The sequence below is a fragment of the Augochlora pura genome, chromosome 5 (genome assembly GCF_028453695.1).
Source record: "Augochlora pura isolate Apur16 chromosome 5, APUR_v2.2.1, whole genome shotgun sequence".
Lineage (NCBI taxonomy): Eukaryota > Metazoa > Arthropoda > Insecta > Hymenoptera > Halictidae > Augochlora > Augochlora pura.
This window is the reverse complement of record NC_135776.1, coordinates 270138-286696: the sequence shown is the minus strand read 5'-3', so window position 1 is coordinate 286696 and position 16559 is coordinate 270138. Positions and strand designations below refer to the sequence as shown.

Below are 16559 nucleotides of genomic sequence, written 5' to 3'. Positions count from 1 at the left end.
CTTTAGATTTCGAAGACGGTGACGATCATTGGGGCTGAAGCGATCGACCGGTTGCACGGTCGTTAGATCGCGGAAACGGAAAATTCCGCTCGATCGCCAAAATAATTCGGGGTGGCGAGCAGCAAGAGAGAACGGGGTGGTGAGTTCATCGTCCCCGAGTCCTGCGGAGTGCTGCGCGTCCCGCAGCGCTGCGAACGCTCGAAAATCCAGGAGAACTCGATAATTTCGATATCGATCCTCCGGTTCTGAATTTGCAGGAAGGGCCAGGCTCTCGTTTTCTTAGAAGGCGGCGGGAACCCGGCGCGCACCTTGCGTGCGGAAGGAAGAAAGCAAGGAAGGGCGTGATGGGTGGGAGGGAGGAAGGGAGGGAAGGAAGGAAGGAAGGAAGGGCGTACCCCTCAGAGGGCGACGCAGGCTGCATCCGCAGTGGCGTCGGCTTCAGCGGTAACGCAGAGTCAAAATCTTTATAGACGTTCAATGACCCCGACCCTGGCCAGACTGTCGTGGGGTGACTGTGGTGGTACTGCTGCTGCTGCTGCTGCTAGCAATGGTGGTGGTGGTGGTGGTGGTGGCGGTGGTGCGGTGGCGATGGCGACGCAGAGATAGAATGAGAGAGAGGGAGAGAGAGAGAGAGAGTCGGGGTGGGTCTAGCGTACGCACGCTATGCGCTCACGACGTGCAGTGCCAGGTGGATGGCTAGACCGAGTGGGAGTTGGCGAGGGTGGCGAGGGTGGCGGTGGCTGCTGCAGGGGATGGTGGTTGCAGAGGTCGCGAAGGAGGGGATAGCAGGCCGACAGGGGAGAGAGGGCGTCGCCTGGCATATCGGGTCGTCAACCTTTCTGCGGCACTGCGACGTCGGGGTCGTTATTATTTCCTCCTACTCCTCTTGCTCCGCCTCTGGCGCACGTCTTCTCCCGTCTTTTTCCCCGTTGCCGTCGACGACGGTTTTCTTGGACCGCGATCTCTGCTCCTTCGTCTCCGTCTCTTCAACCCCCCCGCATGCTCGCCGCCGATGATGCCTCGGCAATGGCCGAGTCAGTCCGTGTCTTTTTTGCTCGCCGTTTTTCTAAAATAATAGTAATTATCATTATTATTATCATTGCTATTAACATTTATTTATGGGACAGAAGCGAACGAATAGAATTTTTCCGACAAGAATCCGAGGTCGCAGTTTTGCGTTAGCAGAGATTGTTAAGAGATTATCAAAAGACGAAATAAATCAGCGACTATAAGGAAAAACGCGACGCTTTCGGAAATTGTCCAATAATTATAGTTAAATAAAATGCGAAAGAAAGGTGACGGCGATAGGAAGGGAAGTGTTAAAGCGGAGATAAGCAACGTCTCGCAAGTCGTGCAATGGTAACGTTTCTAACAATTTTTTCAATTTATGCTTTGACGATGTGAAAATTAGTTACACCCTTGCACGATTCAGTTGCTGCGGACAACTTTTATTTTAAAGCTCCACAGTCGAATCGCAACAATTCTAGACGAAATCTAGAAAATATATTCCCAACGATCTCCAACAATTATTGTGCGGTATAGAGAATTTTGACTAGACCGCGTCGCGTTACTTTGATCCTTCCCACCCCCGGGGACCTGGGAAGAGCGTCGCTGTTGGATCCGTTCCACCCCTGAGACACCAACCGGGTGTCTTTGCCGATATTTCCTACTATTCCGAGGCTCGGCATCTGGGCGAGACCTGCCTCTCGAGTCCGTTGATCCGCGACGGGGGTGGAAACGACGGCGCTCTTTCTTCTCGCGGGTTTCGGCGGAGCCGGAGGCAGGATCGATCATTTCGACAACCTTCGAACGATCTTTTCCCAGCGCTGCAACCTCCTGGCGTTCGGGAAGGTGTGTTCCAGAAGGCTCCCCCCTCTCTCTCTCTCTCTCTCTCTCTCTCTCTCTCCCTCTCTCGGCAGAGGGGATGACGAGACGCGCCGCGTTGCGCCGCGGAGCACAGCCGATCGATCGACGCGTACACGGGGCCGCTTCCTCGCGCGTCTTGCGGTCTCCTCCGCTTGACCTCGAATAATCCGGACGTTGGCATTGAGCCTGGAGATCGTTGACCCGGGCGAGGCGGCCGTTGACCTTGAGTAATCCGGCCGTTGAACCCGAGCGCGGCGCTCACCCTGCGACGCGTCGCGTCGCGTCGCGTCGGCAGCGCCGCGCGTTATATTCGCACGAGGGAGAGAGAGAGAGAGAGATGCAGAGAGAGAGAGAGAGAGAGTGTGTCTGCGAACGGCAACCTTGAGCGATCCTAGCCGCGACCTTGAACGATTCCACGCCCGTACGAGATCGAGGGGACAGTCGTCCTTTCGAGAAAGCCTCACGAAATCACGTACCAAATAACCTGTAATTCTAAAATTTCCGTCTCTCTCTCTCTCGCCCTCTCTCTCTCTCTCTCTCTCTCTCTTCTTCGCGAAGAAGTTTTATCAATTCAAAGCCAGTGAGAGCAAACACCTGGATAGGACGTACCGTGAACGACGTTTCCACCTTCCGGTGCGACTTGTAACGGGAACCACGAAGGAAGTGCCGCGACTTTCGAAAAGTCGGAATGCTTTCCCCCCGCGAAAGAAACTAAACGCGAAGCTTTCCATACTCTAGAAAAGAGTATGCTAGAAAAATAGTTTGGTCGCGAACAACCCGGCTGTCCCCCTGTATTAGACGCGATCGGACTTGCAAATTTCCTAGTCGCAGCCCTGGTTGAAAGGGGCGAGAGGATGGTTGAGCGAGAGGCGGGTCGCGGCCTCCGCACGTTTTTCATAGGCCGAGAGGCCGCTTTATTCCTTTGGAATAATTTCGAGTGCGGTGTAATTCATCTGCGACATAATCCAAACACGATGCAATTGAGGTAGAATATAATTCAAGTAAAATATCATTTCTTCAGGGCGAAGGAGCTTCTAAAAACAATCAAAAATACAATTGAAATACAGTGCGACTAAATTACGATACAATTCAAACACGATGCGATTAAATTGTTTGCGCGACATTGATAATACGTTTCCACCGTAAGTGCCAGCTTCGGCCGGGGCAGCAGGCGTCGGGTCCTGGCGGCGGCGAGCATGAAATACGTTCGATTCGTCCGCTTGTAATCGATGTTTACGACGGGACCCGATAATGGGGGCCCGGCAATCATACCGCGACACCGTCCGCGGGTCCCGCTCGGATCTCCCCCGAAAAAGGAGAAGGAGCCTTGTCGCGTGAAATCCGGCCGGAACCGGTTCTCGGGGCCGTCGGGGCCGTCGGATCCGTCGGGCCCGAGACACGCGGCCAACAACGGTGCCCTGTCCTGCTCCTGAAATCCTTGCGCGTTCTGCCCGGGCGAAGGATCGGGACCTCGTCGAGCCTGTTTATAGCGAAACCAGAATTTTTGATAGCTCCTTTACGAGACTCTCTCGCTCTCCGGGTCACGGTCTGCCTCTTCCACTCTCTTTCTCTCGCACACGCGTCGGACATCAGGAATCGCGGTCGGGGCGATCGAGAGGATCGATTTGAATCCTCGAAAGTAGGATCTAAAGACACCATGGCCTCCGATTGGTTGCGTCATCCGATTGCGTGCGGGCCGAACGACGACGTCGACTGCGTGCAGTCATTTCTCTGGAAAGTAGTCCCTCGGCTTCTAAGCAAAAATGCTCGACGTTTTCTCAATCTCATTGACAACGTTGACAACAGAGATTTCGCGGAGAGATGCGGAGGAGAAGACCGAGACGAGATTCGGTGGGCAAGGAAAGGGCTGCGGAGAAAGCGCCGGAGAACAAAGAGGTTCCGGGGAACATCTGGGACCGGGAACGAGAACGGGAACTCGACACCGCCTCGAAGCAGGAAAGCACGACGGCAATTAGCTCGGCGACGACGAGGACGCGTGGCGGCGTGCCCGTTCGTTGCCGGCAACGACCAACGACGAAGGTCTCTCTCTCTCTCTCTCTCTCTCTCTCTCTCGTTCGATCGGTGGGGCCCCGGCACACGACCGCGAGAGAGTTCCTTCCTCCTCGGCGAGAGAACGAGAGGACAGCGGGTATCCTCTTACGCGAGTATTTCAGAGGGGATCCCGGTCGAATCGGGCACAGGACGATGCAACGAGGCGGCGGCGGCGCCGCTACCCGTCGACTCGTCGAGCCTCCGCTCCGCGCGCCGCGAGAAAAGAGCGCTTGCCGGCTGGCCGGCCGGCTCGGAACGGCGATTCCTCGGGGAACACGACACGCGTGTCGAACACCGGCACCTACACCACAATGCCCCGCTCTTTTCCTGCTCCAGCGATACGGATGAAAGAGTATACTTTATCCTGGGAATCGGCCAGAACGAGTTCCCGTGTCGTTTTTAACAGTCGGAATGCAAAGGATTTCTTAACCCTTCGCACTCGATTGTTTAGGTATAATTCGATGATAGATCGAATTGCCACAGATTTTGTAAGACGATAATTCTTGGGATTGAAAGCGGTATATTTATGTATATTATAATAATCAGAGGCAAAAGTCTTCTCTCGCGAGACATCCGAACGCAAAGGGTTAATATTGGTCAGATTTTCTACAGTGACTTTTTATGTAGAATCAAAATTGGCTGCATTCTAATGTAAGGCAGATGTCTCAGCGTTCGCGTGCCTGGATGAAAAATGTGTAGAAAAAGAAGAGTGTTATTAAAAGTGTTGGTCGTGCGTGAGCAACAATTATAACGATCAACGATTGTATAACGGTCGCGTCATTAAAACGCGGCGGGATATAATCGTATAATTGCAGCTGGTTAAAGTTTAGTCGCAGGAACGTACAACGGTTTACAAATCGGTAAACCATTTAATCGTATTAATTGTAGTCCGATCATTATAAATCCAGTTGCAACAATCGTCGAGTTATAGTCGTTAATAATTGTCGACGGGTCGGTCTCTGTTCCGCGTGTCCTCTCGGCGGGATTTTTCGCGGAGCTCGTTCCGACGAAAGAAACGAGCCGAGCAGGAAGATGAATCGAGTAGAAGTATAAGGAGTAGAAGGAGGGGGAGGAGGGGGAGGCAAAGGATGATTCGATCGGAGAAGGCCGTTTGAAATCAGCAGACGGTGTATCCGTGGAGACGCGACGATCCACGGGCACTCGGGCCTGCTCGTTTGACTAACTTCCGGTGGTGCGCCGCGCCAGTTAGCCCGTCACGAACCGTTCCACTGTATATGCTACTGAATAATGCATGCAGAAATGGAACGAGCCTGGCTTCCAGGAACGAAGCGCGGTGTCGAGGGGAGCGCCGAAGAGACCAACAGAGAAAGAGACAGAAAAATAGAGAGAGAGAGAGAGAGACTGTTGGACAAAATTCCAAGACACTTGGGAATTTATTGGTACAAAAATTCGATGTAATACTCGCGTTAAAATGCAATTAAATGTCGAGCAAAATCATCTTTCAACAAGCGGCATTTTCCCCAATTTTACAAAGAAGACTCGTCCGTTCTTTTTAGTCTAAATAAAGTTCTGATTTCTTGTCATTAGTATTTAAATATTTACACAAATATAGTATACTTGCAATAAATCTATATAGTCCTTTTTTTTTTCTTAAAAATAATTGCAGTCGAGAAACTTCTGATTGTTGTAACTATAAAGAAAATGCTACGGCAAGGGGTTAAAAAAAAGAAGAACTCGTGAAAGGATCGAGAGGACGAAAGAGAGAGAGAGAGAGAGGCGTATCTCGAGGTTGGTCGAGAGGAGTCGGGGAACGATGGCCCGATACGCGTGTAACGTAATAAATAGGCAGGACTGACGGAACGTTTATATATCTCCGAGAGCGAGGAGGCGAGGAGGATCCAGCAAACCGTGCACCAAGACGGATAAAAGGGAAGAATGGCAGCGTTAGAGAGCAGACAGAGAGCGGCGGAGGGTCTCGGGCGACGGGAAGGGTAACGCACCGGCAACCGGGAACCGGGACCCAGGAGGATCCGTCGAGAGGAATTCCGGTTCTGAAAATTCTATGGCGGCCGTTTATCCCGAGCTTCTCGGGTTTGCTGCCGAAAACTCGAGAGAAAAAGGATTGAACGCGCGCGCGCGCGCGCGCCGGAGCTTTGGATAAACCAATTCGAATATTCGAGAGCAAGTAGACAAAAAAGAAGAGCGAGAGAACGGCGGGGGAGGAGGTGAGCGGAATTGAAAGACGGAAATTTAGCGAGGCGGAATTGGCTCGGGGTTCTTTTAAAAATCGTTAAAGGGCAACATACGCGTCGCGTAAATAGTTGAACCCCCGAGGCGTTTCGTTTCAGCCGCGTCGCGTGGAAAGACGTCGCGAGGAGGAGGAGGAGGAGGGATCTCCTCTCTTTGAGCGCGGAGAAATCTGATTTCGGGGATGAATCTATTTATCGTCGCGGCAAAAATTCGAGGACCCGATACGTACATCGGAGGATAACGAGACGCGATCTCGAGGACAAAGGCGAGGCGATCTCGCGGAAAGGGGAGGAGGAGGAGTCGGGACGGAGCGCTCGAAAAACCCTCGAGACACTCGGAAAGCATCGAGAGTTCTCGGGACTCGAAACGTCCTGCTATTTTTGCGATTCAAAGCTCTCGACACCGAGAGCAAGAGGAAAGAGGGAAAAGGGAAAGAGGACCGCGGGAGCATTCCGAGATCAAAGTTCCGGGATTCGGTGGCTCGCGGATCGAAAAATCGGGTCTCCACCCTCTTTGGAAAGGAGAATGGTTCGTTCGGTGGTGGTCGTCGACGAGAGAGGCGACGGTCTCTCTCCGAGAAGTCGAATTTATTTATTAACAAATTCCTCGGGCTGGTTGCCGAAGCGCAGAGGATGAAGGGAAGAAAAGTTCGAGACAGGCGCGGAGCGGCGAGCGGAGAGGAAACTGCGAGGCAAGAAAGGCAGTCGGAAGGGAGGGTCGGTCAATTTTCCTTAAAAATATCCTGCAGACGCGTCGCTCGACAGAGCGAGCGAGCGAGCGGCGAGAGGACGGAGAGAGTGCAGACGGTGGATGGGAGCCGGCGCGAAAGGGATTGCAAGGGTGGAAGAGAGCAGGAGTTGGAGACGTCGGCATCGGTGTCGGCGTCGGCGTCGGCGTCGGCGTCGGCGTCGGGGAGCTTTGGCGCGGGGTGTTCGGGGGGTAGAAAAGGAAAGGGATGACGTAGAGTAACGCGGAGTACGTAGTAGTAGTATCAGTAGTAGTAGTAGTAGTAGCAGTAGTAGCAGTAATAGTAGTAGTAGTAGTAGAGGTCGTCGATACGATACGCGGCGGCCTCTTGGAGAAGAGGTTGGGGTAGGCTCGCCCAACCCTGGCCCCTCTCTCTCTCTCTTTCTCTTTCTCCACCTCCGTCCACCTTTGTCCCCGCCCGGTCGAACTTCCCCTAAATCCCCTGTTCCGTCCCCCGCGGCCCGTCCCAACCGTTGCGCCCCGTTCCTCTCGATTCCTCCCTGGAAAAGCTCGGCACGGCGAGACCGGGCGGGCGGCGAGCGATCGATGCCAGACAGTCCTGTTCACACGAGCAAATCCCGCCGAATACACAGGCTCTCCGTAGAAGTTGGGGTAGGGTATCATCGTCTAGCCCAAGCCACGGCCTAGCCGCGGCCTTCGGTCCGCTTGCGGCTCGCTCCGGCTCGCTCCAGCTCGCTCCGACTCGTTGCGCGTTCCAACGAATCCCCGCGAGTTTTACTCGACCGTGTCTCTCCGCTCTCTCTCTCTCTCTCTCTCTTTCTCTGCCGGCTCTACTCGACCACGATGTCTCGGCGACTCGTTATCCCGTGTCTCGTGTCTCGTGACAGAGAGCCGCAAGCGTACACCGACGGTTTCCAGTTTCCCTCGACGCCACCTTCGTTGCTCGAGCGCGCCCGGAGAGCGATAGAGAGAGAGAGAGAGAGAGAGGGAGAGAGAGAGGATCGCGTTCCCCTCGCGACTCCTCACGGCCACGAAAAATCCACGTGGCTGGTGAGCTTCCTGCCGGCTCGGAGCGGCTCGGAGAACCTCGGTGCGGCTCGAAGTTGAGAGTCTACAGTCTACGAACTACAGTCTACGCTATGGTAGCCGAGGCGAAAGAGAGTTCGTCGCCCTTCCGCCACCAAGACGGAATAGAAGCTCGCGATTCTCGGCTTGGGGAACGGCCGACCGGGAACAGCCGCAGAGGGCTGCTCGATTCTTTTCACGGACCTTGACCTCTTCTCTCTCCGCCCCGAGCGGCAAGGCCCGCCAAGGGCTGAAACGGGGTATCCGGGCTGTCGATCGTAAAACTCGATTTCGTTATTAATTCGACGCAGTCCTCTCTCCCTCTCTCTCTCTCCCTCTGCATCTCTCTTTCTCTCTCTCTCGTCCGTCGATTACGCGCGGGGAACGTAGCTATGGTAACGTCCGTGTTCTAGCAAGCACGGATGGGATTAAAACGCGAACACATCGATCGCGTTTTGTCTACGACACGGAGTTAACGGACACACGATGCGTGGCCAGCCGTAACCATCGATCCCATGTATCGACTGCGGAGAGAGGTTTCCCTTCGACGTGGCGCGACGCGACGCGACTCGACGCGACGCGAATGCACAAAAGGCTATTGTTCGCCAGCCGCGAAATCCTACGGTAGGAGTGTCCAGGATCCGCGTGGGAAGACCGCGACAGGGCTTCCCCGGCGATTCTGCAGCCTCCTTCCAGGAAGACCGCATTTCGATCGGTCTACGATTTCTTCGGTCTACGAAGAGGAAGATGGAATCCTAGAGAACGCAAATGTTCGAAGGGTTTCGATCGGCTCCCGCTAGGCTTCTTCTAGACGCGTTGCAAGCGTTTCGACGTTCTCTCGAACCAGGATTGGACGTTGCTCGAAGAACGTTTCGATGTACAATTTTATATGGAATTTATTTCGAGTCGGTTCTCAGGATAACATTTTAGTAAACAATATTCGAGGTAATACATGTGGAATCAATTCTTCGAATCGAAATTTAGCCGAGCGATACTTTGAATGTAACCTTAGTCGAGAGTTATTTCGTTAGCAACAGTCGAAGAATCCGAGTAACGTGCGCGCGCGATCATGTTCAATACGTAACTGTTCGTGTAACAGTTCATGATCGCGGGAATTGCTACCAGGTACACCGAGTACATATAACTCGGTACATATAACACATGCCACAAAGCATGGCAATTCTGCTTACAAATTTGAATATAACAGCATCGACTTATTTTTGCTACGCAATGAAAAAAAAAAGAAAAGGCCAAATTCGCGTCGGCGAACGCGTGAAATCGATCACCGATACGAACGCATGATATACGGCCAGGTTAGAAGTTCGATAAGTCCGCGTCGAAATGTCTGCGTCGGGAAGGTCCGGGGCGCTCGAGAGAGACTGACTGATCGAGGGACCGGTGACAATTTCTCCCCGAGTTTCGGAAGCCTCGGGAAGTCTTTGGGAAACGCGAGGATAATCCTTGCGCGACCCTCCCAAGTTCTCGGGTTCTCGAGCACGCCCGCCATTGATAAATTTCCAGCGTCCCTCGAGACGCGCCCTTCGTCTGGACGCGCAGCCAGGAATTCCGAGGGGCGAGTTCTTTCGTTCGTTCTTTCGTTCTTTCGCTCTTTCCTATTAGAATACGGTCGGCGGCGAGCCGGGAAGGAGAGTGCCGGACGCTGATTATCGGCGCCGGGAGGAACTACTTCTCGAGGGCGGACGAGTCTCCGCGGACCCGTAAGAAACTCGCCGGACACCCCGTAGATCGAGAGGAACGCTTTGTTCGGTAGAAAGAAAGTGGAGGAGGAAACTCGGTGCATCTAAATATAGAAGTGACCGTCGCGCGAGGAGCCGTATAACCTTTAGGCGGCGCTCACACCGCGCCGAGATCCGACAAGATTGCGAGGAGTCGAGCCTTCGCGGTCGTATTATGTCTACTCTCTCGACTGCCGAAGCCATTTGTTTGTCTGCTTTCATTTCTACGCAGCATCGAACCAGATCATCGCGCTGCACGCATCTAAACTCTGCAAAGGAGTTAATCAAAATTGATCTTGCAAATATTACTTGTGACTGTACGTTTTTTAAAATTAATTCTGGGCATGACACCTACGTGTAAACTGGATACGACTGCCCAGAGTCAACCTATTACCTGCTAAATTGTTCTTTCTGTACACACCCTCTTGCAGAAAATAGAGTCGCGTAACAATATAATTATATTCGGATTACGTATCGTCGATGAAATATTTGATACTTTTGAAAAAGTTCCAAATCAGAATCGCTCCGATCAATCCTCCGCGAGCCGCTCGCTCGGCCTCTGCTTCGAGACTCTCGAAGCCGATCCGGAGAATCCGTGCGCAGTTGTGCACGCCGTGCGACGGCACATTTATCCGATTTTGCTGACCAAAAGTCGCCGTCGTCGGACTCGACGAACGCAGAAATATTAGGATGTCGTGTCACCCGAGGAAGAGAAATTATTGTGGCGAAACGATAAACCTGACATTTTATCGCTGCTTTTCTCTTCCGTGCAGCGATGTGGCCAATTATACCGGGGCCTATTGTAATAATCGATCGACAGCGGGGAAACACGTCGTCGATCGTCGTCGTCGAGACGTTCGACGGAACGAGCCGGAGACGATTGATTCGCGTTGTTCGCGCAGTCGTCCAAAGAAGACACCCGTTCGCCTCCGCTCGGCTTTTTACACGAAAGAAAATTGTCCGCGCAACTTTCTACATTCTAATTATCTTGACATTCTAACGATTAATGAAATAGAAAACGAAACGAACTAGAATCTCTCGGCCTGCGAAATACTATTGAGAATAATATTTGTTCCATTGCTTTAAAATTGAAGGGAAAGCCTGAACGCATTCTAAAAACATTCAATTACGGAACGAAGTCCTCCTACAGCTCGTCGAAATGTCACACACCGCCGCGACCTCGCTCGTTCGTCGCATTTACGGCCGCTGCAAAGAATCGCGAGCGTGTAGACCGCAGGAGATAGATAGATAGAACGGAGGCCTGTGCTAGAGAGCTACAGCAGAGCACTCGCTCGGTTCGGCCAGATGTTGGCGTATCATCGCCTAGCGAGCTTTATGGCGCGACGATACACGGAAAAGGATGCCGCCGACCGATCGGCACCCAGAACCTTTTACGACCGACTTTACGATCGTTTTCGGGCCGATCGAGGCTCTCTCGGAGGCTCCGTCGATTATTCTACTCTCTTTTAGAGGCTCGCCGTGCCTCGCCGTGCCTCGCCGTGCCTCGCGCTGCCTCGCGGAGGATACCGCGAACAGGAGGCAGCTTCTCTCAGTGGTCCATTCGCCGGTTCGTCGAAATCGAGAGTCGATCGATGCGTTTGTCGCGCGACTCGGTTGCCGCTGGCTACCGCGATCGTTAAACTACGCCGAAAGGAGACAAGAGCAGCGACGAGAGAGACCAGGTATCGATTACGCCCGACTATATCTGCCGAGAGAGCCCCGGATGTTTCGTCCGTCGCTGGACGACAGGTCCGATTTTCGAATTACGTACTCGTGGCGAAAACGCGAAGCGAATCGCGGAACACCGGACCAATGCGCGTTTTCCTCGCGGGGGGGAAGAAGTAACGCGACAGACGCCGCTCTTTCCATCGGCTACTTGCCGATTTAATTAAATTGCAATTGTCATTCAAATAAATGGTGTGTAGGTAAATGTAATTTAGGTAAACATGGTTCGGATAAATGTGGTCTACCGTGGAAAAGAAAGTGGAGTAATCGGCAAGGAAAAGCGAGGCACGAGGACCTTTCTTGGTCGCGCTAGGTGGGGAGGTCGAGACGTCCCTGAACGAAGCGGAGACTAGTGGCCCAAGGACGTCGCGGGGCCCAGATTCTCTTCTCTTCTCTCTCTCTCTCTCTCTCTCTCTCTCTCTCTCTCTCTCTCTCATCGGTCACCTTCCAATTGCCCCTCGTTTCTCTCGGCTCGTCGCGAGACCGGACGACTTTTCGAAAAATCGGCGTGACGGACAAATTCGCGGACGCGTCGTAGCAACCGCACACGACTTTTCCACTGGTAGACAGAGAGAGAGAGAGAAAGAGAGAGAGAGAGAGAGAGAGAGAGAGAGAGAGAGCCTGTCTTCGGGTCTCAGCGATCGGTCTCGGTTCTCGGCGTTCTCCACGGCTCGTTTTCCTTCCACCGGCGAACAGAGAGACGCACATGGTCGCGCGAACACGCTCGCGAGGACTCGGTTGTGTGTCCTTCGGACCGTTGCTGCCCCACTCGCCAGTTAGCAACAAGGCAGCAAGCTCGCAGCCGCGGCCGGAAATACCGGGTGTCCGAGTTGTGCCGGGTCCGTTCTCGATGCGGGACCGAGGGACGCCCCGACGACGATCGATGGTTGCTCGGCCTCGCGCAGATTCGTCGAGATTCGCCGAGATTCGTCGAGATTCGTCGGTTTCGAAAGACGGAAAGTTATGTCGAGTTCCTCCCTGTTATGGTCCCAACGATGGTCGAGGATCGAGCCGAAATGAATTATATTTTATTCATTGATTTATTCGGGAACAGAACTAAAATCCATCGCAGCACACGAGTCGATTAGAATCGTAAATAGAGTACACGATATTGTTTAACGCTTTACCGGGTAATTAAATCTACCAACATATTCATGTTTTCGTATACGTTTTCATATACATATATATTTGGTGGCGCGACGTCACAGACGAACACAGCTATTCCCGTATAGTAGACGGAATAATTAAGTTGCACCGCAGCCGGTCCAAGAGGATGCTGCGATAATTCGAATGTTTCGATTTTGGCGAGGCCCGAGCCGCCGCTTAATCAGATTATAATAAAACGCGAGCGGATCGCGCGACCGAAAGAACAGATAAACGCGACCATGGCAACGGAACCATCGGTCGGTCGAACGGCTCTCGGGTTCCGATGCGCGATAACGCCCACGTCGCAAAAAAACTCGAGTCGAGAACCGAAAAATTCGAAATCCCATCTATCCGTTTCGCTCTGCTCCGCTCTGCTCCTCTCTGCTCCGCTCCCCCCGACATTTGTATCGCTCGTATCGCGTGTCTCGATACAATTTCCAAAGGAGGCTCGCAATTTACTCACGGCTCGGCTTTAATAAGCACGAGAAACTGCTCCGACTCTCGCTAATAACTCCATTTATGTTCTTTCCCTGGAGCGGCTCGCGTGGACACGCTGCGCGAGGTCGAGTTTATACTTCTACGTATTTATTGAGGTATTCATCGATTGGCTTATTTTGCGATCTGTTCACTCGTTTGTCTATTTATCGAATTATTTACGATCCAAAGCCTCCCTCTCGATTAATACCACCTAGAAGGAATATACAAATGAACTCGAATACATGACGATGATACACAATGTACATTGATGGTACAACAATGAAATGATTTAATGGTTAAAAAGACACGAGCGCGCCGGAAGATGTAACGTATGCGATCGAAATTGAATCTATTACGATGCCAATTCCCATTGCAAATGATTCCATTCATACAGCTATCGCGAGGAGACTGCTGATCTTTATGCGAAATAAAAACGGTCTCCGTTAATTGGAACATATTCCTTGTATACATATAATAATATCGGCGAGACGACGGCCTACGCGATAACATCTCGTAACCGTTTATTAAACGATTCTGCTGTTTCCCCCCATTCGATCACCTCGTTTCTGTTAGAAATATGCGGGAAATCCTCGGTCGACCGATCACACCGGGCACGTCGAAATCGCCACCATCGGCGTACCTTATTTCTGGGCCGAACGCGTTCGATTCGCGTCCGAAAATAGCTGGTGCTTTGTTAGCGGCCGCGGCGGGTCTCGGCGCGGATGGAAATCGGCGCGTGTCCGGAGCGAGAGGAACGCGGGATTTCGAATGGGCGTACGCGCGGACCGAGATAAAGCGCAGCGGCCGATGCTTGCCGAAAAAGCGGTCGGGGCCCAGACTTTGCGATATGTAATTTCACGCGAACTTTATCTAATCTGGCCGCCCGAGATACGCTTAGTAGGTGTTACGCCCACCGCGACGCTCGGTAAAACGAAACACACCTATTCTCTTAGACATCGTCGGCCGATCGTCGCTAATTTTATACCGGAGCTTCGATTATTTTTAACAAGAGAGCTCGGAGCATAAAAGGAAGAAAAATGAAACGAGAGAAAGTAGAAATAATGAACTGATCACATACATGTATGTATGTATGTACTTTTGAAAGCGACCCCCGGGGTGAATTTTGGTATCTTAGGTCTTCGATACTTGGAGAATTGTTAAACGATCGGGTCAAAATGAAGCGAGAATCATTGTTGATAATTTGTCGAATAACGTGACAACGATCTGATAGGATTTAGGGTACAATTCATTGACAGTGGGAGGGAGAGAGAGATAGTGAAACAAAAAGATCGGAATATCCGTAACGATCGCGTTGACGCGCGTCCGCGATTAAAGCTGATGCGAGTTTAATGTCCATTTCTCGGCGTGTTTCACGATCGCTTATTAACGATTTAATGAAACTATTAGCAGAAATTGTCGGCAATCAATTTCGGTGGACAATGTCCGGGGAAATAAATGTTTCGTTCCACTGTGGGCCGTGAAACGCGTCGAGAAATAGGCGAGGCAAGAGCCGAGAAGAGCCGAGAAGAGAAGAGAAGAGTAGAGTAGAGAAGGGAAGAGGAGAGGAGAGAAGAGAAGAAATCGAGTGGCCGCGGAGAGAGCCGTCCTGCGCTGACGTCGCTCTATATTTAACCAACCGATCGAGCGCGCTCGCTATTCTTTCTCTCCGTTGGGTCGCATTCGCCGAATCGTCGCGTCACCTTTCCGACGAAAAATCGTCCTCCGGGTCGTCGGCAGCCGAAGTTTCGGGAGGCCGAATCGACTAAGAAAAGAGATTTCGAAGGAGCGCGCGTATGCTCCCGACGCCTTGAATGCTCGAGCGAGAAAAGAACCGTCGAAGGTCAGGTGCACGCGGGGAATGCTCGCGGACACCGCGCTAAGTCGACGCCCGATGCTCGAAAACTTTCGATACGAGTTCTACGAACGATCTCGAAGCCGTCGTTCGGGGCCGTTTTATCAGCGGCGCCGCGCGAGCGCGCGCGCGCGCGCGTTCCAAACTGATAACTCAGAGCCCGACCTCGCTTTCTGTTCCAGGAAAAGAATTCTTTCCTCAATTACAACGTGTCCTGCATTCTGACGCTACCGCCCTACCAGCGACAAGGGTACGGCCGTCTTCTGATCGATTTCAGTGAGTAGAGATCCCGCCGATGCTTGTTTTAACAATTCTTTCATCACCGGAGACGTCGTCCCTCCGCCTGGTACAGACGCGGCACCTCGATTATCCAGTACTACATATATGTTTATGCTAGCTCCTATGGATACCGTCGTCGTTCTTTTAACCGACTCCAACGATGTTGTTTGCAACGATTTCTCCATCTTTCGGACCTTCCGCTATATTGCACCGTTCTAATCGTTTTCTTCGCAATCTGCGGTATGCTTTTGTCGATCTCTCTTTCTCGATTTTATTTTCACAATGGTATCAATTCTATGACGTGTACATATTTTGTTTATCATATTTCCTGTACTGCACGTATTTATTATATTTCCTGCACTGCTGTACACATTTACTGTATTCTTGTACATATTTATTGTATTTCTTCTTCTACTATATATGTACATATATTTATTTCAATTCGTAACGACTACACAGAATCTTCTCTTTCGCTTTTGTTCCACTATCGGAATATCCAGTTCCCCGGATAATCGAGGTTCTACTGTACCTAGAGCCAGATGCCCTCCTCCCCGCTGAAGTCGTGGGAAATGTTCGATAAATGTTGGATTCGTAGAAAACTCGTAGCGACAATCTCCGTTCGATTTCGCTGCAAGCGGACGCGCTTGTCCTTGCGACGAGCTCGTTCCCGGACAAGAGGATGACGACACATCCTGTCGACGAAATCGAAAGGACAACCGAATTAGGAACCGGACGACGTCCGGGAACCGCCCCCGCGCGTCGCCTGTCGTTCCGCGAGACGAATACGCTCTCTCGGCGTTCGAGCTTAACCCTTTACCGGACTGGCGATCGAGCGGCTCGAAATCGCAGCTGCGCGAAGTCAGATTATCGAAAATGAAATTCGGCCCCGTCGAACACCCGCGCCGTAATCGCTGGATCCGTTGTCCGGCGTCTGGACCGTTTTTATTTTCTCTCACCTCCGAGCATCCATTAGACGTCGAAACTATTTTAAAACGAGAGACTCGGTCGCATCATCCGGCGATAATAGCCGGTTTCAATAGAATTCTTGGAAGCCCAACGTCAGTCGTAAACAGCTGGATCTCGTCGTCGCGACTGATACAATTAATTCGTATTTTATCCGGACGTTTGACAAAAAGATTCCGCTTCCCGCGAATGAATAATGATAAATAATGCGTAAATAGTTGATAGATGATTAGCAAGTCGTAAATAACTAACGAATAAATCACAAATAAATAGTAAATCGATGGACTTTCAAGCGGCACCGAATGAACGCGCGCATCAACGCGTGACTCGCTCAAAATTACATTGGACTGCCTTCGGCACAATCCGGCAAAGGGTTAATCGAATACAAGTTGACGTAACCCGAGTTGACGTAAATTTCTCCAACTCCGTCACGTTTTGCGCAATCGTAGGCCATTAAGGAAAATCCAACGGCGCCGAGC

General features: G+C 51.9%; 1 protein-coding gene across 5 annotated transcripts in view; it reads left to right on the top strand.

Annotated features, from left to right (window-relative positions):
* The window catches only part of Chm (lysine acetyltransferase chameau), a 29628-nt gene that overhangs the window by 5726 nt on the left and 7343 nt on the right, over window positions 1-16559 (top strand). For 4 of the 5 annotated variants that reach the window (XM_078181520.1, XM_078181521.1, XM_078181522.1 and 1 more), the window contains exon 10: window positions 15021-15114. The exons of the other annotated variant lie outside the window; for it this stretch is intronic. In XM_078181520.1, the coding sequence (XP_078037646.1) occupies window positions 15021-15114 (94 nt within the window). The remainder of the gene's footprint in view (window positions 1-15020; window positions 15115-16559) is intronic. 5 annotated transcript variants of the gene reach the window in all.